Source organism: Aspergillus ruber (assembly GCF_000600275.1).
Source record: "Aspergillus ruber CBS 135680 unplaced genomic scaffold scaffold00021, whole genome shotgun sequence".
NCBI lineage: Eukaryota > Fungi > Ascomycota > Eurotiomycetes > Eurotiales > Aspergillaceae > Aspergillus > Aspergillus ruber.
In genome coordinates, this window is record NW_024467317.1 from 120,295 (window position 1) to 146,739 (window position 26,445).

At 49.4% G+C, this 26,445-nt stretch overlaps 8 protein-coding genes across 8 annotated transcripts; 2 read left to right on the forward strand and 6 right to left on the reverse strand.

Annotated features, from left to right (window-relative positions):
- Positions 1–148: 148 nt before the first annotated feature.
- ino80 (chromatin-remodeling ATPase INO80) lies at positions 149–5,412 on the reverse strand (the record flags this gene model as incomplete). The annotated part of the gene is made up of 4 exons (XM_040784621.1): positions 149–339; positions 396–4,218; positions 4,303–4,818; positions 4,906–5,412. 4 exons carry the CDS (start codon positions 5,410–5,412, stop codon positions 149–151), a joined length of 5,037 nt encoding a protein of 1,678 aa, XP_040637126.1.
- Positions 5,413–6,653: 1,241 nt separating this feature from the next.
- EURHEDRAFT_516714 (sodium/hydrogen exchanger 3) lies at positions 6,654–11,180 on the reverse strand (the record flags this gene model as incomplete). The annotated part of the gene is made up of 6 exons (XM_040786505.1): positions 6,654–7,882; positions 7,930–8,589; positions 8,654–8,803; positions 8,912–8,944; positions 9,570–10,823; positions 10,880–11,180. The coding sequence occupies 6 exons, from the start codon at positions 11,178–11,180 to the stop codon at positions 6,654–6,656; spliced, it is 3,627 nt and encodes a 1,208-aa protein (XP_040637127.1).
- A 1,587-nt stretch (positions 11,181–12,767) lies between these two features.
- On the reverse strand, positions 12,768–15,185 carry steA (sexual development transcription factor SteA; the record flags this gene model as incomplete). The annotated part of the gene is made up of 5 exons (XM_040780292.1): positions 12,768–13,032; positions 13,088–13,267; positions 13,295–14,827; positions 14,906–15,005; positions 15,062–15,185. 5 exons carry the CDS (start codon positions 15,183–15,185, stop codon positions 12,768–12,770), a joined length of 2,202 nt encoding a protein of 733 aa, XP_040637128.1.
- A 324-nt stretch (positions 15,186–15,509) lies between these two features.
- On the reverse strand, positions 15,510–16,262 carry EURHEDRAFT_147510 (uncharacterized protein). The gene has a single exon (XM_040777778.1). It carries the CDS (start codon positions 16,175–16,177, stop codon positions 15,773–15,775), a length of 405 nt encoding a protein of 134 aa, XP_040637129.1. The 5' UTR covers positions 16,178–16,262; the 3' UTR covers positions 15,510–15,772.
- A 4,848-nt stretch (positions 16,263–21,110) lies between these two features.
- EURHEDRAFT_460161 (uncharacterized protein) lies at positions 21,111–22,019 on the reverse strand (the record flags this gene model as incomplete). The annotated part of the gene is made up of 2 exons (XM_040784627.1): positions 21,111–21,620; positions 21,672–22,019. The coding sequence occupies 2 exons, from the start codon at positions 22,017–22,019 to the stop codon at positions 21,111–21,113; spliced, it is 858 nt and encodes a 285-aa protein (XP_040637130.1).
- A 147-nt stretch (positions 22,020–22,166) lies between these two features.
- On the forward strand, positions 22,167–23,182 carry EURHEDRAFT_414252 (1-(5-phosphoribosyl)-5- ((5-phosphoribosylamino)methylideneamino)imidazole-4-carboxamide isomerase HIS6). The gene is made up of 3 exons (XM_040782374.1): positions 22,167–22,484; positions 22,539–22,725; positions 22,792–23,182. Exons 1-3 carry the CDS (start codon positions 22,185–22,187, stop codon positions 23,073–23,075), a joined length of 771 nt encoding a protein of 256 aa, XP_040637131.1. The 5' UTR covers positions 22,167–22,184; the 3' UTR covers positions 23,076–23,182.
- Positions 23,183–23,282: 100 nt separating this feature from the next.
- Positions 23,283–24,067, forward strand: EURHEDRAFT_414253 (uncharacterized protein). Its single transcript, XM_040782375.1, has 4 exons — positions 23,283–23,529; positions 23,600–23,657; positions 23,760–23,852; positions 23,927–24,067. The coding sequence occupies exons 1-4, from the start codon at positions 23,492–23,494 to the stop codon at positions 24,002–24,004; spliced, it is 267 nt and encodes an 88-aa protein (XP_040637132.1). The 5' UTR covers positions 23,283–23,491; the 3' UTR covers positions 24,005–24,067.
- Positions 24,068–24,547: 480 nt separating this feature from the next.
- EURHEDRAFT_460283 (Elongator subunit ELP3) lies at positions 24,548–26,320 on the reverse strand (the record flags this gene model as incomplete). Its single annotated transcript, XM_040784638.1, has 2 exons — positions 24,548–25,968; positions 26,017–26,320. The coding sequence occupies 2 exons, from the start codon at positions 26,318–26,320 to the stop codon at positions 24,548–24,550; spliced, it is 1,725 nt and encodes a 574-aa protein (XP_040637133.1).
- Positions 26,321–26,445: the final 125 nt, after the last annotated feature.

Genomic DNA, 26,445 nt, shown 5'->3' on the forward strand with positions numbered 1-26,445 from the left:
AAACACAGCAGTATCTGCCAGAAAGAAATGAAAAAGAAAGTAATAAGTTGATAACAAACTCAACGCCATCCGTTCCGATTTCCGATCCGGTATGTCCATGCGGCAACAAGCAATTCAAAAGTTTACGGCCCCGCAGAATTATTGAACTTCAGCTCAGCCCTCCGTCGCCATCAATTAATCGCAATCTCTCGTTGGTCGTCTTGGCTCTTTTGGATGTACCTTTGGCACTGCCACCTCGTCCTCGACCCCGTTTAGGTGCTGGCGTAGATGTCGGTGTCCCAATATCCGGCGTTGCAGCTCCGGACTGTTGTTTATTGGCATCGTCAAAGTTGCCTTCGCCTGTAGAAATGATTATTATCTAGTAAACATGGGACAGATAGAAAGTTGAAACATACCTTCGTGATACATATCATCCAATGAAAGCTCCTTCTTCTTCTTCTGCGCGGCCTTCTTACTGGCCTTGGCAGCGCCAAGCATCTCGCCGCGTTCGGCAGCCTCCTTCTCCTTCTGCTCGATGAGCTCGGCCTGCTCATCATCTGCAAGCCACATGGCAATGTCCTTAGTACGGCTTTCACGGTTGCGAGTGTTGAAGTCAACTCCACCAGCCGCACCACCCGTAATGACGACGCGCTGCACCTCTTCCTTCTGCAACGCACGCTTGCGGATCCGTTCTTCAATTGTGTTGCGCGTGATCAGCCGGTACACCGTGACTTGTCTTGTCTGACCCAGTCTGTGCGCTCGGTCCATGGCCTGCGAGTCAATGGTGGGGTTCCAGTCGGAGTCGTAGAATATGACCGTGTCCGCGGCAGTCAAGTTGATACCAAGACCACCAGCACGAGTCGACAGTAGGAACACAAAGATCTCGGGCCGTTGCTGAAAGTCTGCAACCGTGTCCCGACGATCCTCCAACTTTGTGCTTCCGTCCAAGCGGCAGTACTTGTAGTTTCGGTACGTCAGGTACTCCTCCATGAGATCGATCATACGAGTCATCTGGAAGTACAGCAGTACACGGTGACCACCCGCCTTGAGCTTGCGTAACAGTTCATCCAGATTGGCCAGTTTACCCGAGTCGGTGACGAATCGATGCATGGATGGCACTTCGATGTGCGTGTACCGTCCCTTGTCAGAGATCGGCTTCGACAGGATTGGCGCAGCTGTGAACGGTCTGGGGTCTGCTTTGTGCTCCAGGATCTGTTCGTCAATGCTCCTCGACTGGATGCCGTACAAAGCATGTCGCATAGGAATGTTGAAGAAGCTGTCCTTCATTTCCTTGTAGGTATCCTGGTTAGAGCAGGAAATCTGAATTGGAGGAGCAGAAGCTGCTGGACTGGCGGAAGGTTCGATAATACCAAGACCCTCGCGTTCAAACGTAGAGTTAGAAACCGTCATCAAGTCGCGCATGTATCCTTCCGTAGCGACGTCATCCACAGCATGACGGTCATTTCTATCGACAATGTTCATCATAGAATGAGATAGGACCGAGTTGGCATCATCCTGATCCCCGTCGTAGACAACATTAAGCCGGGACAGCCGATTCGTCTTCCCGCGACGACGGTATGCCCGCTCAAAGGCCCCAAGATGCGAAGTCTCGTAGGCCTCCTCAGCGGATGTGTCGACAAATCGGAGGAACGAAAATGCTGAATCTTCCTCCGCACTCTTTTTGATGTTCTCAGGAGTCCAAATGTTCAACATATGGGCGAGATACTTGTTGCGGAAACCGGCCAGCTTGTTATCCGGCCCAGCCATATCGATACGGCCAGCAGGGCCACACAGAAGTCGCGGCAGGTCATATTCAATCAGGTTGCGTGTTGAATAGACGAAGTCGACGAAATGCCCTTCACGCACAAACGAAGCAGTCTCTGCAAAGTGCGCCTGGGAGAAGGGGGACTTTGTCTCAGCGCGTTCGAATAGGTCTGGATGATTGCACACCTTTCGGAACTGCATGACTAAGTTCATCAGCGTGGTGCTGTCCGCCTCATCACCCACGGCGGCCCGTTCAATAAGATCCATGATACTGACACGGTTCCGCAAGTTGGCATAATACGCCCGCTGACGGTAGGTCAAGTCGCAGAAGATATCCACTTCAACCTTGTCTCCGAGTTCCTGCTGGACGTGCTTCTTGACACGACGCAGCATGAATGGCTTCAAGATCATGTGCAGACGTCGGAGCTGGTCCTCGTTGAGCTTCGTATTACTTTGCGCGTGCGACTCAATATCCTTTGAGAACCACTCGCTGAACTCATCGTGAGAGTCGAATAGGGTCGGCATGATAAAGTGCAGAAGAGCCCAGAGTTCCTGCATGTTGTTCTGAATAGGCGTACCGGTAAGCAGGAGACGGTTCCGGCAATGGAACCCAAGAAGGTTCTTCCAACGAGAACTCTGCGACGACTTGATGGCCTGAGCCTCATCCAGAATCATGTACTGCCACTTGATCTTCTGGAAGTACTGCGCGTCAAGAACCACCAGCTGATACGAAGTCACCAGTACGTGGAATTCCGAATCCTTGGTGTACGTGATGTGCTTGCGGTCCCAGAACTTCCGAAGAATCTTACGGTCCTTGGCCGAACCCCAGTAAGGCAAGACCTTGATGTTTGGCACGAACTTGGCGATTTCCTGTTGCCAGTTGTGCAGGGTGGATGCGGGAGCGATGACCAAGAACGGACCCCAGATGTTGTGGTATTCAGCAAGGTAAGCCATGACCGATATAGACTGGATGGTCTTTCCGAGACCCATCTCATCGGCCAGAATACCGTTGATACCCTGTTCGTACAAGTTGACCAACCAGTTGAGACCCTTCAGCTGGTATTCTTTCAACTTTGTCGTAAGCATGGTCGGCTGAGAAATCTCAATGTCACCCAAACTCGTGGGATTCTGGAAGTTCAACTCGCCTTCGTCAAAGGCCGCCATCTGGTCCTGCTCAGCGTTGAAAGCGCGCGCCCGATCCTGGGCTTGCTGAACGGCATTCTGCGCATTGGCCATGGCAGCCTGCCGCAAAGCTGTTTCGTCCTCTGCATCAAAATCTAGTTCATCGAAGCTGGTAGTGACCTTGGTGTTCGGATCTGCGACACTAGGAGGCATATCCACAGTATGCTGCTGGCCTTTGCCAGGCTGGACGGTCTCGTTCGAACCATGGACAGCAGTGTCCCCAGAGGCATCAGCTTCCGTGTCCTTGATCTTCCGGCCAATGAAATGGGAATACAGTTCGGTCTGGGAGATGAGAAAGTTAAGTTTACGCCTCTGGCGGTTGGCCTCACGCTCAGCCTCCGCCTTCTTAGCTGATTCAATCTCCTGTTTCTCGGCCAGACGGCGCAAGTCACGTTCCTCACGCTCGTTCCGCTTCCAGAAGGTCGTCATTTCACGCATTGTTCGCTTAGCACGAGCCTGGGTGTCCTTCATACTCTTATTGGTACGCTCCTGCCATTTGCGGGACTGCTTGCTCGCCAGTTGAGCCGTCTTGCGCAGATTCTCTTGGCGAGTACCAAGCGAAGTGACTTTGATACGATAAACTTTGGGAATATCTTTGCGTGCAATATCTCGCCAAATCTGCTCGTAAATCTGGTTATAACCCTTGCTGTCGTATGATGCCATGGGAATGGGCGTGGACTCCTTGGATCGGCTACCCTTAGCTTCTTTCTTGAGCGACTCCATTCGAGGATCTTCCATGGGGGCAAGAGACGTAGGGTCGTCACTAGCCATGGCCGCATAAGCGGCTTCTGCGGCATCCTTTTCGGCTTGCTTTTGCTCCTTGGATTTCTTGGGTCGGGCGGTCGTGCCCCCGCGGTTCGATTTGCGCCGCGACGGAGAACTTCGGCCAATGTGGAATGAACTGGTGGTACCCCCTTCAAGGTTGGGAGCCAGTGGAGTGACTTCGCCAATCTCCTCGGGGGCTGTAACGCCTTCCAGGGCTCTCTTGGTAGATTTGATCTTCTTCTGAGCCCGTTCGACTTCCCGCATAAGCTTGGCTTTTGTAGCAGCGTCGTCAGTCTCGTTCGCCTTCCGTTCTGCATCGAGCTTTCTCTGCATTTCCAGCCGAACCGTGTTCTCCCGTCGCCGCTTCCGCTGCATGTCCTTCTTGCGTTCCTTTTCATCTTGAATTTCCTTATCTTGCACTTCGAAAATGACCTTCTCCTCATGGTCATATCTGAAACGATCCATTCCTAAGGTTGATTGTTTCTCAAAGGTCTTGCCAAGTTTGACAAGGAAATCTTGTCGTCGGCGCTAAGAGCTTGTTAATACACATTCGTTTCCCCTGCTATCATTGAAAAAAAAAAAAAAAAAAAAAAAAAAAAAAAAAAAACGTACCTTGCGCTTAATACCCTCAGCCTTCTCGCTGTTGAGAGCACGTTTCTTGCCCTTGGAGATATAGCGTTCATACTCCACTTCAAAGCCCGGCGTTTCCACATCGCTCTTCTCCCCGTTGTCAATATCAGCGGTGATCTTGTTAATAATTTCCATATCCCGCTCGGTGAGCTTGCGCGGCGCGGGAGCCCGAATCGGTGCAGAAGTCTTCTTGATATCCGGGACATCACCGTTGGCAGAAGGGGCGACAGGAAGATCGCCAACAAGACGTTCCTCCTGCTCCACATTCCAACGACGCTCCCTTATCGGCTGCTTTTCCTCGAATCTTGGCATTGGATGTATCGGGACCGGTTCTAGCTCTTTCGGCGTTTGGTCCGCGATATGGAACGAAGGCGGAGGTGCAACGGGGGCCATTTGTGCTGGGGGAGGAGAAGATCTCTTGGGAGGCAGGCGCTCCTCTTCAGTGGGGCCCGAGAGGATGCTAGCAAACGACATGGGATCGGCCGCTCTCGCTGGTTTCTAGACGCAACGGCTTGTTAGTATACCGAGGATTAAAGCAGATCAATAATAAAAAAAAAAAAAAAAAAGAAAGAAAAGAAAACATACCGCTTCTTTTAGAGGAGAAGCCGGCCTTGGCGGTTCCCGCATCATAGAGTAGCCCGGAGCATTATTCCCAGCCATTGAATACGGGGAATCTGTTTCCTTCTTGGTAGGAGACTGCGAATGACTCTCCAGCTGGGGTGGGGGAGGAGCATGCGACGGTGTAGACTGAGCATATGGAGATGCGCCATTGCCCGGCAGAATCGAACCCGAGTATGGCCTGGGCAATGAGAATTGCGGCGTAGGCGCGGCCGAATGCACCTGGTACTGAGCGCTCGGGTCGCTGCTCAACGGCGGTAATGTGGCTGGCAGGGATGGCGCCGCGTGTGCATAGTGAGGGCTCCTGGACAGCGCGGAGTGTGGGGGAAAGGCTGGCGGCGTCTGCGGCGGATGTTGCTGGTATTGATCATTGCCGGGGTAGAAATGGTGAGGAGTCTTATTCGGAGGTGAATAAGCGGGATAACGAGACTGTTGGGTAGGGGAATGGGGATTATATGGGGGCGCTCCCGTCATGATGGCCGCGTGTGCCGGAAGAGCGGCGGCGAAGATCTGAAGGGTATCAGTCGCGACGACGGGGGCTTCACAGGGGTCGTGTCGAAGAGGAATCGGAAAGAATCACGGTGGACATTCGTGACCCATGGGAGTACCGACAGATATGAGGGATTTTGAATCGATCTAAAGATAGCTAATACTCCAGGCCTGGTCAGTAATTGTAGTGCAGTGGTAATAGCTTTCTCAAGGAAGAAAAGCAGGGTCGTGAAATTGACGAGAAGGGAAAAGTGGGAGTAGGAAGGGAATGGAAAAGAGAAAAGGTTACAATAGACGAAGTAGGGAAGAAAAAGATGTAAGAAAAGACAGATTGGAGGGTGGGAAAGGGAGAAAAAGAGAATGAAGCGAGCGCGAGAAAGAGAGGGCGGTTGCATAAGACGGACAGCGGAAATGCAGACAGGTCAAAAGCGACTTTATAGTTGCGTGAACACACCTTCTTTGTCTGTTTTTCTTGCCCTACGACCTGCGGGATAACAGCGCAGGTGCCCGAAAGGACGATTGAGTGATTTTCTGCTGATAATGAAAACTGGGTGGAAAGCCGTTGAGAGATCCAGCCAGTCCGGATTGGCGATGGATGTAACTGGGAGATGAAGGGAGGAATCAATATAGAGTTAGAGGTTTATGGGTGATGAAAAGAAGACGAAGAGATGGGTAGAAGAGAAGAAATGAAACGAGATGATGGCAAGAAGAAACGAGGGCGTGGCGGGCAAAGCGAAACGAAGCCGGGGATGGTTTTCTGGACGAGAGTTGAGGATTCGGGTTGGCATTTGAGAGGAGGCTTACACAGCTGTGATTAGTACCGACGCTATACAAGTACTCTGTATTCCAGTTGCATTCAAATCTATTAGCCCACGGATTTTTGTCAATTATATATATCAACACACTGCTTCTTTCAATACTTCTACTCTCTACCCTACTATATATACTTCTAGATCTGATGCGTATTGGGAATACCGTCATCCTGACCCGATCTGCAGGGGAGCCGTTTTCTTACCGTATCTATCTTACGGCTCACATCATTCCGGAAAGAATAGGATAACCCAGACAAACAAGGAAATTTCTTGCATTCCTATCAAACAAGCCCAGCTAATTTGACTAGTTATATTTCCCATGTGCAAATAAATGAAAAATATAGAAAGACATCTAATAAACACCATATGGTATCAGTATACAAATGTACCCTGTAGTTCTGTATTTGTACAAAATCAAACAGCCCCAGGCCCTTTATGATTCGACTGATCCAGAAGTAACCGTGGCTTGATATACCCTTCATCCAGCTGCCGGAACCACGCTGCATGATCCCCAGTCGGCCCGCCCGAGAAAAGATCCCGGAGAGCCTCGCGAGCGCTGATGGTTTCATGTCGCGACGGCGACGGCGACGGTAACACTCTGGAGGATGTGGGTTCTTGCTGCTGTTGGGAATGCGATCGCCGCAGTCGCGATGCGGGTGTCGCAGATGGGGGAAGTCCATGGTCATCCTCCTCCGACTCTTCGACGTCGATCTCAAACTCGTCTGGATCCGGTTCGGCTGTGGCTCGTGACCTTCTGGTGCTCTTAGTGGTCTTGAGGCCAAACTCATCCTCGCTGGCCGCACTGTCATCGCTATGGCCCCCAGCTCCGCTGTTAAGGAGTGTGGCCGTCGATGATCGGTCGCGACGTGTCTGGGTGTCTTTGGGCCCGTAGGCATTCGAATATGTGCGAGCGTGACCTCGGCTTGATGACCGATTGGGTGGCGGGCTGGGACGACGGCTGTTGCCAGTGGAATAGCTATGCGTCCTGTCAAGCCCCTCACGCTGCATTCCATCCAAAGGAATGGTTGAGTCCATCCGACGAGGAGTGTATCCTAGACCCGTATCCCGTTTGTAGTAGGTACCTCCATGAGTGACTTCGATGTCGAACTCATCGTCCGAATCCAGCTCCTCGACCACACCGGTCCTGATCCCCAGGATTTCAAGCATCCGAGCTGTGGTTCCACCAAAGATAATAACAGTCAGCACGACTACAACCAGGACAGTAGCCCGCAGAGCCGGAGCATTAACGCCCTTTAGACCCGCTGCCAAAGCAACACCGACTGCTCCTCGCAGTCCAGCCCAGAAGAGCATGGCTTGGTAAGCAAACGGAAGCTCATCCACAGCTTCGACACCACAGCGGCGGGCGCGATACCGGATGAACCAATTGATGGCTTTTGACAGTGGGAATACGGCGAGATACCGCGCAAGACAGATTCCTAATACCGCCACCAGAATGAACAGCGGCTTAAATTGCAGGTTGCTCTCAACGAACAGATCCATTCCTAGGTAGATGAAGATAAAGTTCTCCGACAATTGCGCCATCACCTGGAAGAGGTATTTGGTGGTCAATTGTGTTCGGCGCGACATGTTGTAATAAGCGTAGTGTTTCATCGTAATACCACAGAATAGGAGAGACACGATGCCTATTTCATTAGTCCGGAGACATCATGCTAGGTGTGATCAAACTTACCTGATAGGTACACGCCGTTGGAGAAAAAATAACTGGCGTATGCAATGAGAACAATCATGCAGCTCTCAATCTTGGGCATGCGACGAACATGAGTGTACTTGAGACCCAGCGCAGTCATGATCCCCACAATAATACCAACAATCATACTACCAAAGAAAACCAACAAGAAGAGACCGATGGCCTCAAACAAATTGAGAAAGGTCAACGACCCAGCCTCACTCTCTGCATACTTCTGCGCAGTTTCAAACAAGACAATAGCAATAGCATCGTTCAAGATCGACTCGCCAAATATGACAGTATACAGCTTCGGCTCGACCTTGTATAGATTGAAGATCGCCAGGATCGTAACCGGGTCCGTCGCCGAAAGAGTCGCCCCCACTGAGATCGCCTCGACGAAAGAGATATTCAGACCGTCCAGTGGGATCCGAGTCCAAACGTACAACACGAGCCCCAGCACGATAGCCGAGATGAATGTTCCCGCAAACGCAAACGTCAGAATCGTACCGATATTGCGGAAGAAGTTCGCCTGATGTAACTCGTACCCGGAGGCCAAGATAATCGGAGGAAGGAGGAGATTAAAAAAGAATTGGTAATCGAAGGTCACACTGTCTTGGATAGGCGACTCTGGACTTAGTCGTATAATCAATCCGACGAACATGCCTGCGCATATGCATTAATACCGCATATCCTACCCCTCACGGAGAAACTTAGACCTAGGACATACCCCCAAAAATGGACAACACCGTCTCATGCACAGCTTGAATCTTCTTCTGCTGTAGGATATAACTCGTAAAAAGCGCACACATCAAAAGCATGATCATGATAAAGAGTGCCCAGGAGCTGAAAAACTCCTTGGTGCCCGCCTCGGGGACATCTGCAACCACACATTATCAATGATACCATCCTAACAATCCGCGACGTAGAATATATTCGTTTTCAAGCAGGAAGGGAGGTAAATAGACATGAAGGTCAATGCGCGTACCATCAGGGTCCGTATCGGAGTCCGCAGCTCTCCCTGCACGACAAACAAGAGTCAGTCTATTTCGCATAACGTAAAAGATCTTGGCAACCCCAGATCAACCAATACCGGGGAAAAGCAAAAAATATTGGAGAAAAAACGTACTGAGCACTTGGTGAAGGGCGTCGCCCACAAACTGGCCGGCCATGGTTTTCCGTTGTTAGGAAGGAGACACCCCAAGCGGATGGTTAGCGGCAGGAGACTGACGCCAGAACATAGTCCAGGAACACGTAGTTCGCGGGGTAAGGAGAGGCGCCAAAACACGAAAAGGGAATTATTTGAGAATACTGACAATTAACGATCAGCAAACAAAGAGAGAGAGAGAGTATGTTAGTTGGGTTGAAGAAAGAAAGACGAGATCTGATTGGGGATGAGATGAATAAGACACGGACAAGTGGTCGTCAACGATGCCAAGACCACTGCTGCTACAACGGTGACATATCTATTGTACGAAATGTAAGACATAGGATAGACGCTCCTCTTAATGATAATTGATCGAATAAACCTATTTAACTCCTTGATATTGATATTTATATTCATCTCCCTCCCTCAGCCAACCGACTAGTCAAATACGCAGCTCCCAATGCAGCAATTCCTCCAAACCGCAACACCCATCCAACACTGTCATCCCAAGGCTCTCCCCGCGGTTTCTGAAACGCCTTAAATATCGCACTGCATACCAAGCTGGAAAGGATCTGTGGCGCAGAGACGGCCACATTATGAAGTCCGAGGACGATGCCGGCCTGGGCTGGGTTCTCATCCTCCTCTCCAAGAGCTTTCACATGCGATACTTCATGACCATTCTCCAAGTCCTCGCCATGGTGAGAGTAGCGATGTCTATCAGCGGCCGCAGTGACTGCGTCACGAGTCCCTTCCGCGACTGTTCTGGCAGCACGGACTCGACGGATGCGATATTCCGTATCAAGTCGTGAGACCTCCGCAGAGATCAATGCAAACGGTGCCCACAGCGTCATGGCCCAACTGATCCCAAGTAACCCGATAACAGCCGATCCGGCTTGATGGGTGTAGACAAAGAAGGTACTGAACATGCAAGTGGCAAAGAGGACGTGCGAAATAAGCCATGCTCGTCGAAGTGTGAAGCCTGGAATCTGCAAATAAGCAAGCCATGTTGGTCCGCCATTGTTGACCTTGGAGCCTTGAGGTTGCTGCTCAAGTGGTGCTCCGTAGGGGATACTGGACGCTGACATCCTTCGAGTCCCTATTCCGGATTCTTCTTCCCCTTCGAGGAGACCCTCACCATGCTGTCTATCGGAGGCGACAATCGGTTTGTACGAGGGAACAACCAAGACTGGCAACATGATATTGGCCACGAATGAGATGACTGCATAAATAAGAAGTGCAAAAGATCCGATTCGAGTGGCATCTTCCCAAGCCTGGTCAATGTCCTTGTCGGAGAGATTGGGATGGTCTTCGAAGATGGGATTCACATATAGCTGTCCAATGTACGTAGTGGCGTAATATAAGAAGGGGAACCATCCAATCCAAGCTGCGAGTTGAACTTCGCAGACCTTGGAAATTTGTGGCGGTAGATGACGGATAGCTTTGAAAACCTGTTTGAAGAAAGAGACGAGACCGAGACTGCTTGAAGCAGGTGGACTGTCCAGCCGGGGATCTCGTTCTTTGATATAAGAACAGCTGATCACCAGCGTAATCCCAAGTAGAAGCGAAGCTATTGCGCAGAGGATCTGGAACCGCGTCTTTCCCAGAAATGGCAGAATGCTGGGCAAATCTATGTATCCAAAGATGAACCCGCAGATATTTCCCACGCCGGTCATTCGACTGGCCCATGCATTTGCAGATTCCTGCTGGTGGGTTGGTGCATTATCAACAATAAAGCAACGGATACCAGCCTGTACTATACGCACATTAGCATGGACAAAGCCAGTTTTCCCCAAGATAAGAAGTGCGTACCCGTATTGACGGCAAAATCCAAGCAACACATCAAGGCAGTCGCGACGATGATAATGGTCGTCCGGACACCCCCAGAATTAGGGTCCGCGCCAAAAAGCCCAAGAAGCCCGCCCACAATTTCCTGCACCCATGCGAGTGCCAGCAAGGCAACGACCGTTCCCGCGGCCCCAGCAAACATAAATGGCTTTCTCTTGCCCCACGAGATGCGACAATTATCGCTCCGAATGCCGATATAAGGCTGTACAAGGGTTCCGGCCAGTGGACTTGCAATCCAAACGAATGCAAGCAAAGCCTTGCTCATTCCGAGGGACTGTAGATAAGGCTACACAACATCAACATTAGTTTTCATTCTGTATGAAAAAGCATAGGCCAGCTTACCGTCCCACTCGATAATTCCACAGACCACACAACTTGTAACCTATGCGCAAATCACCAATTTGTCAGTTGTCCGCAGCAGCGCATCACATCCAAGCGCAATAGTAGACAATCCAACTCACCCTCCAATACTCAGCGTCAACAAGAACAGGTGCAAACTGCTCTTCGTTTCCACCAAATCCTCCCCGTGTAGGGCAGGGATATCGTTCGGTTCATATCGAATGTCTGTATCATCTTCACGATCCGGTCCCACGAGAGGGGATGACTCGTTGGCTGCCTCCGTCATGCTGTGAATGATCGGGTGGTCTAGTTCTAAACAGAAGCCAGGTACTGAGGTATATAGATATTCTGGAGTCAACCTCCGCACTCTTTAGAGCTAGAAACTGATGGAAAAAGCCCGTGAAATGATGCCAAGTTAATATGGAAGGGAAAAGTCGGTGTCTGCTCAATACAATCAAGGTGGAATTGGGTCTAACCCGCAGCTAGATTCTAAGCACTCTGCGTGTTCCATCCAGGCCTAACGGGGCACGTTAAAATCAGGATGGCATCAACGTATTAAAATCAGAGACTGGGAGAGAAATGAGAAGACTACGTGCCCAATCTTACTTTCTGGGGATTGGAGAACGACGTCAGCGGACCGACTGCACGTGACCGATTTGGACCCCGGATTTATGTCTCGGTGCCTTTTTATTCGGTGCCGTCATCTAACTGACAAACGCATCGAAAGGGCAATCGCTTCAGCTCAAGTGCTTAAACAACAGGGCTCAAAGCAGAGAAAATCTACATTGGTTTACAAATAAATGATCCAGAAGATTTCCGTTTAGTTGTTTTCATTGCTCTATATGCTTGTATCCTAAAAAACTGTTGCACGGCGAAAGACCCTTCCCAAAATCATATCTATAAGCTGCTAGCACCTCAAAGCACAAAAGGTATTTCCCTGCGTACGCCGCGCTTACCCAGTTCACGCTGCGCACCTTTCCTTACTTTCCAAAACCCATAAAAGAGTACACAGACGATAATACACAGATTCCGTAAACATAACATATGAACAGAGAAATTGGCACGAAATGAGAAATCATCGAGGATATAAACTGAATCAACAAAAGTCACAATGAAAAGGAGATATAGGCACGACAGTCCAGCGCCAGCAGCAATGCATGTTGATAAAAGAAATAGGGTATGCATCCACCGGTGGAATGTCGGCCCCTTCTATCAGTCGCTTTTAGGCATCAAGCCCAAAGAAGCGAAAGATAATGCAGCGGAGAATCCCTATCCAAATCCGTGATAAACGAAAACAAGAGCAGGGAAGGAAGTAGAAGAATCCTGTGCGGCCTTCAAGCCGCAGGGGGGACTTCCCAAGGTAAAGAATCCAAAACGACCAGCCCAAGAAATAAAACTAGATATAAGTCCAGAGATGATATGAAGAGCGATGCAAATGAAGATGGTCAGACGTTATAATGTCGTATTATAATCGATTGATAGTAAATGTGGTATCCTGCTAATAGATTGACGCTCATATATGCTGCTGCAGGAGCTGGGGTGCAATCATATTCGGAGCAACCATGGTATGCATAGGAGGCATGCTCATGGTGGTGGCCATGGTGGTCGGCATAGAGGTCATAGTGGTCATGTTCATCATGGAAGTTGGAATTGAAGTATCATGCGGTGACAGGTCCTCGTCCGGCGAGCCGAATTCATTTTCCTCGTTCTCCAATTCTTCCTCGTGTGTTGACAGCGGCGGCTGACCATCTTGTTGAGCCTCATGGATCCGACGGTGTCTGTAGGAGTGGTAAGCAGATGAACGTACAAAATGATAGGCTAAGGAAAACTTACTGTGCAAGGTTGTCGGATCGCGAGAATGCCTTGTTGCAGTAAGGGCAAGGGTACGGCCGCTCTTGGGTGTGGGTTCGAACATGCCTAAGCGCCAAAACTGTCAGCTGGGCGGCTACAAATAAGATTACCAGCACGCCGATCATCGCAAACCGAACCAACCAGGTCAAGAAGAGCAGACACCTAAAGAATGATGCGATCATAACTTACCGTTTCAAATGCTCTAGTCTCTTGAATAGTCGTCCACACGATGGGATTGGACACGAGTGGGACTTTTGCGGATAGGGTCCAAGCTCCATCATGGTAGCGCTTCGAGCACGGCGGACTGGGCCCGGAGCGTATCGCTCTGCCTTATTGGTTGTGCTGTTCTGCACAGCGGCATCAACCGTCTCATCGGTCGGGAAACCCGCCAGGTCATCCTGCGCGTTGTTCAGGGATAGCACATTCTGACTGGCGCTCTCTTCAAAGTTGGAGAGCGGGGTACCATGGCGGGAAATTTCCTGCAACAAGTCCTTCTGGGGGAGGACGGCCGGGTAGCTCGCCGCGGCGCGCTGCGAATGTGATTCATTACCGGCCTCGGTCACAGCGGGAGCCACCGAGCTCGACATAGATCGCCGCAGGTCACTAGGTCTGTGTGCTGCGTACGCCATTGTCTGGGCGGGAGCGGCTGTGGTTTGGGGTGTGGCCGCAGTGGCCATTGCAGCGCTGGCGGCTCCCGGGGTGACCGAAGAGCGACGTCTCCGCTGCTTATAGGTAGGAGAGCCCTCAAGGACCGAGTAGGGAAACGTCCGTGGTGGGGCTGGGAAATGGGCACTGGCCAGATTGGAGGGGGGCAGCTGCATCAAAGGGTTGAAAGATGGAGCGGACGAAATGTCCGGAATGGCCGTGTAGAGACCCGTGTCTTCATTGGCGATGTACGCCGGCTCAGGACCCAGGGGAGCATGATGCTGTGGGGGAGTCACGGGCTCAAATGACAAGCCGCGGTTGCTGTAGTCTTCGAAATGGGAGGAAACGAAGGAGGGGGCCGGCGAGTACTCGACAAAGGTCGGCATGGAGGCGTGACGCTGGTGCATGCGGGCGATGGGCATCCCGTTGCGGTCGTACTGGATGGGAGCGAAATCCTGCTCACGCTTGATGAAATTATGGGCTAGCGTAGGGGGCAAGGGGATCGCATTGTAGATCGCCGCGTTGGCCGACTCGTCCGGTAGGAAAGGAAGCGCCGGGGGAGCCATCTGCGGAGCCATCTGCGGAGGAGGCATAGCGTCAACGGACCGCACGATTGGGGAGGTGGGCTGGCCAAATGTCGTACTTGCGTGTGCAGCAAACGAAGAAGTGTTTGCTTGCTGAGCCTTGGTGAGTTGCTCATAGAGCGACTGGGACGAATCAAACTCGAAAGACAAGGCGGGCTCGCTGACGGCAACGGTGGTGGCCTCCTGGCCCATCTTCTCTCTCTTCAAGTCCCGTTCAAGGGCATCGAGGAAAAGACGATCGTGCGGGACGCTATACCAGTAGAAGACCTTTTGCTTCTTCTGTGTCCGGATGCAGTTGTTCTTGTAGAGGAAGTCGAGGAAGGGGCTCTTGGGCTCTTCGAGTGTAGCATCGGTGCCGGCCTTGAGGTTTCGCAAATCGGAGAAGATGCCTTCCTCAAACTTTTTCGAGTTCTTGACGGGACGACCAAAGGCTGTGAAACGGAATGCCAGGCATCGAACGATATCGGTTCCTGAGATGTGGAAGAGGTTGCTCCTGTTGAGTGTTAGCACCAGGTTCCTCTAAGGCCACGATCCATGTGTTGTCCGCTATATCGTCTTATTCAACACTAACCAAAGCACGCAGGAAATATGTTCGCCCGTGGGCAGCAAAAAGCGACGAACGAATTGATCGGGTTGCCAGTCCACAGGAGCCGACAAGAGGAAGTATTTCACTGTTGAATAGTAAGCTGGCTGTCCGGACAAGCGGGATTTCTCAACGAGGTCGTACGGTTATCGACTTGCTGCAGTGCGACTTGCGCATCGTGAGGCAGGCTCTGCTGCGCCTCGCTGGAGAGCATGAAAGTCTCTGGCTTCTGCGGAGGAGGCATCGGGGGGCCATGATGGGGATACATGGTGGTATGAAAGGTAGCGACCTGATAGTGATTCTGTTAGTTTACCTGATGCCAGTCGTGACATAAACAAACCGGGTTGTTTCATCTGTTCTGACACGAAAGGGAGAATATGAAAGAGAAGGGTATGGACATACAGTCAAAGAAACCCGTTAACCGACTCAGCCACAGACAGATAAAAAAATATATTAAAAAAAAAAAAAAGGAAGAATTGGTTGCTAGCGTCTTGACTAGAAGAGCGCGCAACAGAAGTGAAAGAAAGCAACCAACGATATATAGACAACACTCAAACAAGCGGCAAGCGAGTGATGCGATGAAAGCGCGCAGATGCTATCGAAGCACTTGACGGCAGTAGTAAAGATGGATGAAGATGATGAGATGAACAGAGGAACCAGCCTCTTTCAAGGGAGATTTTTTTTTTTTTTTTTAGCAGGTGCTCTGAGCTGCTGAGCTGAGCTGACTGGAAGAGTAGCAGAGTGGCTCGGTCCAGCGATGGAGAATAACGAGCGCGCGTAAAAAGAGAGAGAATTGAAAAGGGCCCTGCCTGTATGCGAGTTCTCTCTATTTTTGGATGTGGTTTTTAATATTTTTTAATGTAAAAAAAAAAAAAAAAAAGGCAATAATAATAGATAATAATATAGAACAATAAAGTGATAGTAAGGGGGGAGGTAATTCTCGCACGGCGAAAATGAAACGAAAGAAAGGGAGCACCTGTGAGTGGGTGGATGGTGGGTAGAGTGAGAGTGAGAGAGAGAAAAAAAGAATAGAAGGAGGAGGTGGGAGAAGAGGGTGGATATGAAGGGAAAATATGGGAAAAAAGGGAGGGTCAAAAAAAATAAAAATAAAAAATGCGATTTCCTTGACAGTCGAGAAGGTGAAGAATAGAGATCACACTCTGAGATACTCCGTACACCACCGGACAACGTCAATCGGGCTGTTAGCGAAATTGAGGTCAAATCGAGGGGGTGGAAATACAAGTACAATAATATTACCATTTATTATGGAGCTATAATAACAACACTAACTGGTTGGCTGGAGGCGCCAGGGACCGGCGGTATTACTGATACAGGCACCTTCCAGGAACCGCTATGGGAAACTCGTAAGTTACCACATCTTATACAGTATATTACTGTAATCGGTGGATCCGGATCATAAAAAACGATTGCCCCATCGGGAGTCAGTCCCACGCAGCCCGAAAAGGACTAGTGTCTATCCACCGGTAGAAATCCAGAACCCAACATAGAAACAAATCCATCCATGGGACTCACCCATACAACCCATTGGATAGCCGTTGGTACCTTAATTTGGCGTTTTATTATCCGTTTCTGCTGAAGAATCATGCATCATATTATTGTATCCATACAGACCAGCAATTGCCACACCGGGTCCCATCTAGAACACTACGGAATACGGAGCACGGATAATTGTATCTACAGTGTACAGAGTACACTCTACGGTATATAGTAGATCGACATCACTTGGACCGTTCACTGGGCTAGCCTCCCTGATTTCTTCCGGCCTTCGGATATACCGCCAGATCAGGTTATCGAGTCAATACGAGAGTATCCGGAGTGCACTTGCTCTCCTATCGGGACGTGCATAAAGGAGATGGAAGCTACGCATTTCGCAATAATAGGTATCCTTGCTGGCGTAGGGGTCACAATAATCTAATCTGTAGATTATAGCGCTTGTTCATCGCTCTACTCTGCAAAAGTACTCATCTGGACACTACAGTACGTACTATGTAGCAACGTGCTGTGTACAGAACACGGAGTAGGATTCATCGGAACCGGAAGGACAATCTGCTACCCATGCCAAGTCCATTGTGAAGCATCCGCCCCGTGTTTCAGATTTCAGAGTGAGTGGAGGGCGCTTACATTGGCCAATGGGATGTCCTGTTTATGCTGTATGGATTTAACCATAACGGGAAAGTCACTACGTGGGATAATTAATCACAACCTGTACAGGTGGCTGACCGTTGACCGTTGACCGTTCACTATTGAATATACCCCATACATAAACCTCCTTACGGAGTACACCAGCCAGTATACAGGTAGATTATTTACATTGCATCTGATCTGTCAGGTATAGATTTTGGCATCCATAAAAGTGCAGAGTAATGGTACGAGTAACTACGGAGTACAAGTATGAGTAGGTCGGCTCAATTTTGAGAATCTAAACTTCAGCCATTGGTCAACAAATATCGACCGTTTGCTTCTGGCATGACTGCGATATGACGATCAGCATTGCGCCGCATTCCGGTCAATCTCGTATTCCGTATTGAGTACTCCTATCTGTACTGTACATCCTCGTGCTGTTAAGATAAACCGAATAAAAGAATATATCAGTTCATACAATTGATTAATCAAATGTCACTACTGTTATATCAACGTCTTTTCTATGTTCCGTACGTGTCTGATCTGCACAGCCGTTGATGAAAAACGGTAAAAGCTTAGCTCGTGTGGTCCAACCTTGGATGCAACTCCTCTCCGAAAGTATGTTCTACTTCAGAGTATGTAGTAGACTTTGGATGCAAAGTCAACTGATTTGGATCTTGACAGGATAACAATTCTTCAAAGGCTCTTTTGTACATTGACAGAGTACGTAGTACAGATTGCTCGGTATTAGTGGGTCCACCTATTCGGCCGAAGAGTGGTCAATGGCGGTTATCTTTGGATACCTGTTGCGTTGTACAGAAGACAGAGTACAAGTACGGAGTACAAACTCACCTATAACCTTGCACATCCAAATCGAGTCGTCAAGCCGTCGAAGCTTCCATTGTCTATCCCAATATCCTCCTTTCGACACCCGACTGTGAAGGATCTCATGATCAGCGGCCGCCCAGCACCCCGGCCATCATGCTTTTGCAATGATAACTTCGCATACAGCATCATCGTTCTCCCTTCTCTGGTGTCGATCTTGGACTCGTATCTGCCTATCTCAAGAACCAGGCCAATCCTCACATTCCCCGTGATCACTCGGGCAGATCTAAGAATCATCGAGGTTACGATCTACGCGGAGAATTAGCAACCCGAGGATAATAATCGGTCATTTTCAAAATCCTTACTCACCCCTGGGTGGTGATCATAGCGATAGCGATTGTGACTTCCAGGACCTATGAGCTACTTTATTCTAGTCCCAGAACTAGAACTCCTAGAATACGAGCCCTGTTGGTCGAGCACCAATCTGGCTTCTTGTCCGGCTTGGCTGTTCTGCAGGAGGCCACACTAGGTATAGAGTACCAGGGCCATTCGGTCGAGCGTGTGAACTGCTGGCCTTGGTACGAATGCCAATGCCAATGTCATATTTTCAGGGAGTCTAACTGCATTGGCTTTGTCGCAAGATGCTATAACATGTATTGTCAACCTTCTTACAACCTCACCTCAGTCCTCAGTACAACACTACAGAGTATAGGATACCGTATAAGGGCGCCAAAAACAAAACAACTCAACCCTGAATCATGAAAACTTTATTCTTATTCCTTCAACATCCGGAATATTCGAATAAACTTTGCCCTACGCTTCTCTGGTCGTAGTAAATTCTCAATCCGGTTAGCGCACTTTTAGGGTACTGTACCCGATATTATACGAACCAGATATTAACCCTCACCAGATGGTAATTTACGGATCTTCCTATGGTATCTATCGACTGACTCGAGCAGTCTAACTCAAATGCACAGGCACATTGTTTGATCATCCCATCCTGAAACCCTCTAGAAAAGTCCATGGTCCCAGATCAGCAGACAGTGCTGCTCTCGATAGAGAGGAGTGCAGTAGCGTGTTCTATAGAGGGCTTTAGCGTGCTGAATGGTGCGACAGTAGTCTATTCTTTTATCCTGAAACAGATCTACATGTCCACATTCTCTATTTATGTATCTATTCATGGCTGTAGAGTAACCTGTGCTCTACATTTCTCGTCGGATTGGAGTTTGATCAGAACGTGCGGGGGTTATTTCTCTCACTTAAAGTAGTAACAGATTATGGAGCATCATGCACTAGTCCGGAAGCTCCGGGATTCCCGAATACTTTGGACATAGGTTTCTCCGTTGGACAAAACATTCTGACCTCTATAATGGCAGTTTAATGATAATTTCCCTACCTAAAGTACAATCAAACTTGACCAACTAATCTCAAGATTGAGATCGGAAAATCTTAAGAACTCAATAATTTGTTGGATTATGCATTATACCGGTCTGTACAATTTGCGCAAGAAATCAAGCACTACACTCATACTCGACAGATAAAGTCAAGCCCTCACGAGTCATGCCCGTACTCTGATATACAGCATGCATATGCACTCCCGGTATACTTACATACTCATATCCATCTCCATACAAGTAAACGACATATGCATTGTCCACCAATCCCCAGAAACATACACCGGGCCGGACAGCACCGGCTGACCTGAACAAAGCTCAGTTGGATACACTGGATACAGTGAATGGTGCGTGCGGAATATTGATACACACTTCACCACTTTTCCCGCTGTGCTCTGAGTAAGTTGGCTGCCTGTGCTTGTCTGTGCAGAGCTTTCTGTATAGATCCAGCCTGGGCTGTGGTCCCGCTGCTTGACTCGTTTTGGCCACGGCGGATCACGAATTGATCAGTGAGACGGGCGGAGGGCGGGAGGCGGATGGCGGACGGACGGACGCATGCATTGATACTTGGTCATGGTCATGGTGTAGTCACGGGCATGGATGTGGATGTGGAGGGTTCCCTGTTCTGCGCTATGGGGCGGTTTCGGATACGAAAGCTAAGACCTGGCCATTATGATGCGGTTTTGGGAGGATCTGAAACGTAGCATCTTCTAATAATGCCGATAGACTACTACTACTGAAGGCTCCGGAATATTATGCACGCCATGGTGCAGGAGTATGGGGCATGTCCACTGCTAATAATAAGAGAAGGCTGAAGCTGAGGAACTGGATGTGCAATCGGAGGCTCTCAATGGATCCACTAATCCAGAAGTAATTTATTGAACGTAAAAGCCAACATCCGTGTATGCAATTTTGGTTGAGGCGAGTTCGACGCATGCCATGTTTGAGCCCGAAGTTGACCCGGGACTAATATTGGGAATTCTTACGAGCACAGACGAGTCAATTGGTACAATGGTGCCTCATACCGGTCTGCGAGCAGTGATTATGACTCGGTTTCCGTGCAGCCGCTGACAGTTGAGGTGTCAAGTTTGAGAACTTGTCTGTAGGAGTAAACACAGGGTAGTCCGCGCATACTACTTTCTGTGTTTGAATATATGAACAACGCAAACAAGCAGACAGTTCGGTAAAGGCAAACCGCCAAACCTTAATCAATAGAAAAAACGAAAAATGTTGTCACAGGACAAAAAGTTGCCAAAGTCAGTCGGAGATTTTGCCCTATCTGGAACAGCGCAATCCTTCCAAACCCTCTCGTGTATAAAGGCCCGAGCTTCGAGAAAACAACCAAAAATGCACTCAGAATCCCCCAAGCCCGGAGAGTATCTGAAACTGGGGAATTAATTAACTTCGCCTGAATGCAAGTCTGAACGATCAGGGGTTGTTCTAAAGTCTCAGAATGAGGGATATACTCTCTTGGATTTGGAATGGCACGGATCGAATCCGGTGCCGCTATCAGGGTGATGAGAGTGACCAAAGTACTTGCTCCCTTTTTGTAGAGTTACATCAATGTTTGTGTTTTGATGTTGGTAGCGTTGTTTACATTCGTTTTCGTTCCTTCGTCATGGTCTGTGGTGAACCAGTGTGCCTGGTGGAGGGAAAGGTGCAGACCTTCCACCTGATAGTAGTATGAGGTAATTATACAAGGTATATGCAACAATTTCCGCCTAGTCAACACTGAAGTCATTGTACTCGTTGCTGTATTCCGCTGGTACCGGGGCTGGCAGGTGCTGGGCTAGGTGGTTATTCAATGAGTATCATGCCTTCCAACATCCGTCTCAACGGCGGCCCTTGGATCCCTTGGACCGTCGGGTAATAGAATTGATGTCTCGTTGGCTCAAGTTCAGGGTTCCTCCGGTGAATTTTCCAACAGATGGCCCGCCAACACCACGCTCCCTCCGTTTATTGCTGGTTTGTTTCTTAGAAGCAGGCTTCTCGAGAATGATTCCGTTCTCTTTCGCTTCTCGTCGCCGCTTGTCCTCCTTGGTCGCAGCCTTGGTCTTAATTCCCCTTCGGTGTGCCGACGGCATCTTCTGGTCATAGAGTGACGCATTGGCTCCAAGCGATTGCATTCTCATATCAAGAGCTTTGTGTCGGTTCTTGCCGGTAGGCGCCAGCTCGGATGCGGAGTCTAGCAGGTGAGATTCCTTAAGCAGTCGCTGTAGGGCAAGATCATTCTTCAGGTTTGTTGCGTCTGTGGCTTTGTCCTCTTCGTCTTCGCCAGAGTCCTTGGTAGGTTTAGTCCCTGTTTTAGTTGTGTCGACGTCGAACGATGGTGGCTTCGCGTTCTGTACACATTTAGCATTCAGCCCCTCCATATCCATAGTATATAAACATACCATAAAAGCCTTCCGGGCTTTCTTGTCCAGTAGATCGCTCTTTTTGATAGACGAATCCTGGTGTTCAATCACTTCCACCTCATCCTCTCCTGAAAGACCATCCCATTCAGATTCGGCTTCTAATTCCTCCTCCTCGTTGTCATCACCTTCCTCTTCCTTCTCCGATTCTCCCTTCCGTGGTATTTTAGGTCCAATATCTAACGGCTCGAACTGCGATTCAAAGAATTTGCGAAACAGGTCATGGGAGACCTCGGTAGGCGTCGTAGGAACTGATGTATCTTGCTCTTGCTCTTCTTTAGTCGTAGATCGCGACACGACGGACGTGTCTCTCTTCCGTTTTCCGATCATTCTTAATTGTGGCGTATGTTTCTTTTTTTTGATCGCGAAACTCATCAAAACCGACGGAGGTTTTTTCTTCGGACACCGCTTATAGTCACGTGCGATAAGATAAGTCTTCTGGTCCGACCCCTCGATTCGCGGTGCAAGACACTCATTGACGAACAATAAGACAGAATGACTAAATTCAGGCCTTGTATTGACCTTCACTCCGGTCAGGTCAAGCAGATTGTGGGAGGAACACTGAGTGATGTTTCCTCGGACCTCAAGACCAACTATGTATCCAAGCTCCCCGCCGGCCACTATGCAGGCTTGTACCAGAAGCATGATCTACGTGGAGGGCACGTTGTGAAGCTTGGTCCGGGGAATGACGGTGCAGCTAAGGAGGCACTGGGGACATGGTCTGGAGGATTGCAGGTTGCTGGGGGTATCACGGATGAGAATGCGCGGTATTGGATTGACCAAGGTGCTGAGAAGGTGGGTGTATTAGAACTCGTTTGGCTGAGACTGTATGCTAATTGTGCTGAACAGGTCATTATCACATCGTTTCTGTTCCCGGGAGGCAAGTTCTCTCAAGAGCGGCTAGAACGTATTCTTGCTGCTCTTGGAGGCGACAGGTCAAAGCTGGTCTTGGATCTGAGCTGCCGCAGAAAGGATGATACTTGGTTTGTGGCCATGGACCGCTGGCAGACAATTACAGAGATGGAAATTAACCAGGGTATGCCTACTCTGATTCATTGAATCCCTTACATCCAAGTGGTATGATACGCTAATGTCAGAGAAGAATCCATTTCATTCCTGGAACCGTACTGCTCCGAATTCCTTATCCACGCGGCAGACGTGGAAGGCTTACAACAAGGTGTTGACGAAGATCTGGTTGCTAAATTGGCTCAATGGTGTACAATCCCTGTGACATACGCAGGAGGTGCGCGGCATCTCCAGGACCTTGAAAAAGTTCATGCCAGCAGCCAAGGAAAGGTCGACTTAACCATTGGTAGTGCTTTGGATATTTTTGGGGGGTCTGGTGTTACCTTTGATGAGTGTATAGAATGGAACAAGACGCACTGAGGAGATGTATGTACTGATGTCTGACTGACATGAGGCAATCGAATAAAAGTCCAAACATAAAAAAAAAATTTATAGAATCAAATATAAAACACGGTGAAAATATGCAAAATAGGTGTTTGCTACTGCATAAAAAGTTGCATTCGTCGTGCATGATATCAATACCTCTTGTCACCGCCCAGAACGGTTAGGCGCTTCGCCGCCATCGAACATTCCGAGACTCACCTCCCAAGAACATCGATCGCACCTTCAAACCGTCAAACCCGTGCACATTTCCTGCTATACTGGGATCAAGGAAACGAAAAACATCCTCCAGGTCTCGCGAAGCCTCATACAACATCATCCGCATCAATACGTCGGATCCGATTGGTTCCTGAACTCCGTCGACTTATCGCATCGAACATTTGCCAAACCTCAAGATGAAGCCCATCGTATCTGCTTTGAACGCATGGTCATGGTAGGATATATTAATATATCGTAAGGTCTCTATGACTATGGTCACTGACTTGTGTTTTCTCGTGATACAGCGTTGTCATCTCGTTCTTTGCCGTCATCATCCTCTCCGTCCTCGGAACGTTATACCAGGTTCGTTCGGGTCCTCTGTCTACCTATCCCTCCTTCTGGCTGTGGCATGCGATCCTGTCATTCCATATCTATAGAAACTAATGGATAATCCTCTCTGTCCAGCACGACCACCCCGGTTACACTGGCTCTGATAGCGACCCGGAGAATGGCGCTGCCGTTGCTGCCTCCATTTTTACCGCTGTGATTGTATACGCCGTATGTCTACCTATTTGTCGAATACACTTGTATATGGGGGTATTAGTAGCTAACTATTGTGTCTCTCGGAACAGGCTTTCTTCGTCTTCTGTGCTTTCCAGGCCTACCTCCATATCCGAGCTAGCAGAGGTGGCGCCATATCGCTGAGCTAAAGCTTGCCAATTGATTTTGAATCTACAATTTTTGATATAAGCCTCTGTTTTTTTTTTTTTTTTGTCTGTTTGGTTTATTGCTATGCGTGGAGATCTCGGCTCAGTTTGGAAGATGCGCTCGGTCTCATAAACTGCGCTGGTTGCGGAAATCGCCAGTCTGCCCTTATTTACAAGACAACTTTCAACGGCTGAGATACGTTGCATGGTAATGGAGAAATGCTGGGTTTCTGTGGTTTATCTTGATATATGGTGTTGATTCCGGTGTTTCTTTTACTTAGATTAAGACATTGTCGTGTCTGTACATATACAATAAGGTATATGCTTTATTGTGTCGCCTTTGCTTTTCCATTAAGAATATAGATATTTATCATTTGACTTTTTATCTTCGAAATTGTTTCATCAAACTCATACAAGTTTTGTTCATGACAACGCTGCGAACGCCATAGATGCAGAAATGCCTCCCAAGTTAAGGGTTATCCCAACGCCAAAAAGAAACGAATAAATAAACTTTTATCGTCAAATATAGTCATAAGGAAAAGAAGATTACTCATCCTCGACAGGGTCCAATATTTTTGACATGTAAGGACCATCAAGCGTGTATCCAAGACGAGCATAGTAGTTACGCACACCAACACCAGAGATAACGCTGATCTTGCGACTTCCGTGTTCCTCGCGGGCAATACGCTCCGCCTCCTCCATCAGAAGGGTACCAAATCCGCGGTGCTGGAACTTGCGCGAGTCACGGCCGTGCACAGGGACAGCAGTACCGTAGACGTGCAGCTCTCGCACGATACTAGTCTGTTGACTCGTAAACTCGGGACGGAAGGTATGCGTGGCGCTGCACTTGCGGAGCCGGAGAAGTCCGATCAGGATATCCTGCTTAGGGTCTTCGTAGGCGAGGAAGGTCTCCCAGCCGCCGTTGGCAGTGTAGTCACGGCGGACGAGCTCGACCTGCGACGGACGGATCTTGTTCTTGACTTCGTTGATGCCAACCTCGCGGGTACGGACGTCGCGGCAGGAGGTACCAAAGTCTTTCATGCGGGCAAGCGCGAGTTCGCGCAAATTGCCGTTCTCCACGCCGGAGGTGACCAGGGGCATGGGGATATCGCGCTGCACACGGTAGATGCGGGTCCATGGAGGCACCAAGGCGAGGATTCGGGCGACTAGGTCGACTAGTGCGTTTGGGGTGTAGTTCTTGTAGCGACCCGTCCTCCAGAGCTCGTATAGACCTGTACCACGGATGACCAGGGTGGGATAAATCTTCAGACCGTCCGTACGGAAAGCTGGGTTCTCAAAGTACTCGTGGAACTGGTACAGGTCCCGCTCCATGCCAACATTGGGGAGATCAGGCATCATGTGGCTGACCACCTTGAATCCTGCATCCTTGGAGAGTTTGAATGTTTCGGCCACAGCGGCAACCGTGTGGCCTCGGTTGGTGTCTCGCGCAACGTCCTCATACAAACTCTGGACTCCAATCTCCAGTCGCGTGCATCCGTAGCGGAGCATGCTGCTCAAATGCGTGTCCAGGCAGTAGTCGGGTCGAGTCTCGATGGTGATTCCCACGCATTTCACGTTGCTCATTTCGGCCGCTTGTACGGCCTCGTCGACATTATCGGTCTGGTATCCGCTCAGCGCGTTGTGAAGCTGCGAAATGAAAGACTCCCGATAATCTTCCGCCAGCGACATGAATGTTCCCCCCATGATGATATATTCAACCTTGTCGACGCTGTGACCAAGGGACTTGATCTGATCCACCCGACCTCTCGCCTGCTCAAACGGATCATAGCGGGCTCGAATAGCGCGCATCGACGTGGGCTCGTATCCGGTGTAGGACTGGGTCGAATATTCAAAGTCGGAATCAGGACCGCCAGGACAGTAGACACAGATATTTCCCGTATAGGCAATGTGAGGGCAACGGTGGGGTTTACACATAACGGCGACAACGGCAATACCAGATGAAGTTCCTGTCCTGGTCAGCATACAATATCATTTCAAATCACAGCCAAACATACGAATCGGCTTCGCAATCAACTTGGGAAGAATGTATTTCTTGTAGTGTTCAGGCACCGCAGCAATAATGGCTGTCAGTGGCGGTTGGCTGCTCAAGCAATGCTTCCTCGAAATCTGACCCCGCAGCCTGTTCAAGTTGATATCCTTCTTGATCTTGGTAGGGTCGATCTGGCTCTCATAGTCCTGGATAAGTACATTGGCGATATCAGAGCACGCTCGCATATATCGTTCATTCTCCGGAGGCAGCTTTGCGGTCTTCTTGGGTTTGTTGGAGGGGGGCGGCACGGTCATAGTCATAGTCGCCATCGTTGTGGTGTCGCGATCGCAACTGCGATGCGACCGTAAAGAAATGATTTAGATATGTTTAATAAATCGAGATCGTAATATGGGGTCCCGATAATAGAAGTTGGCCTGCGTTGGCGATAGTCCTC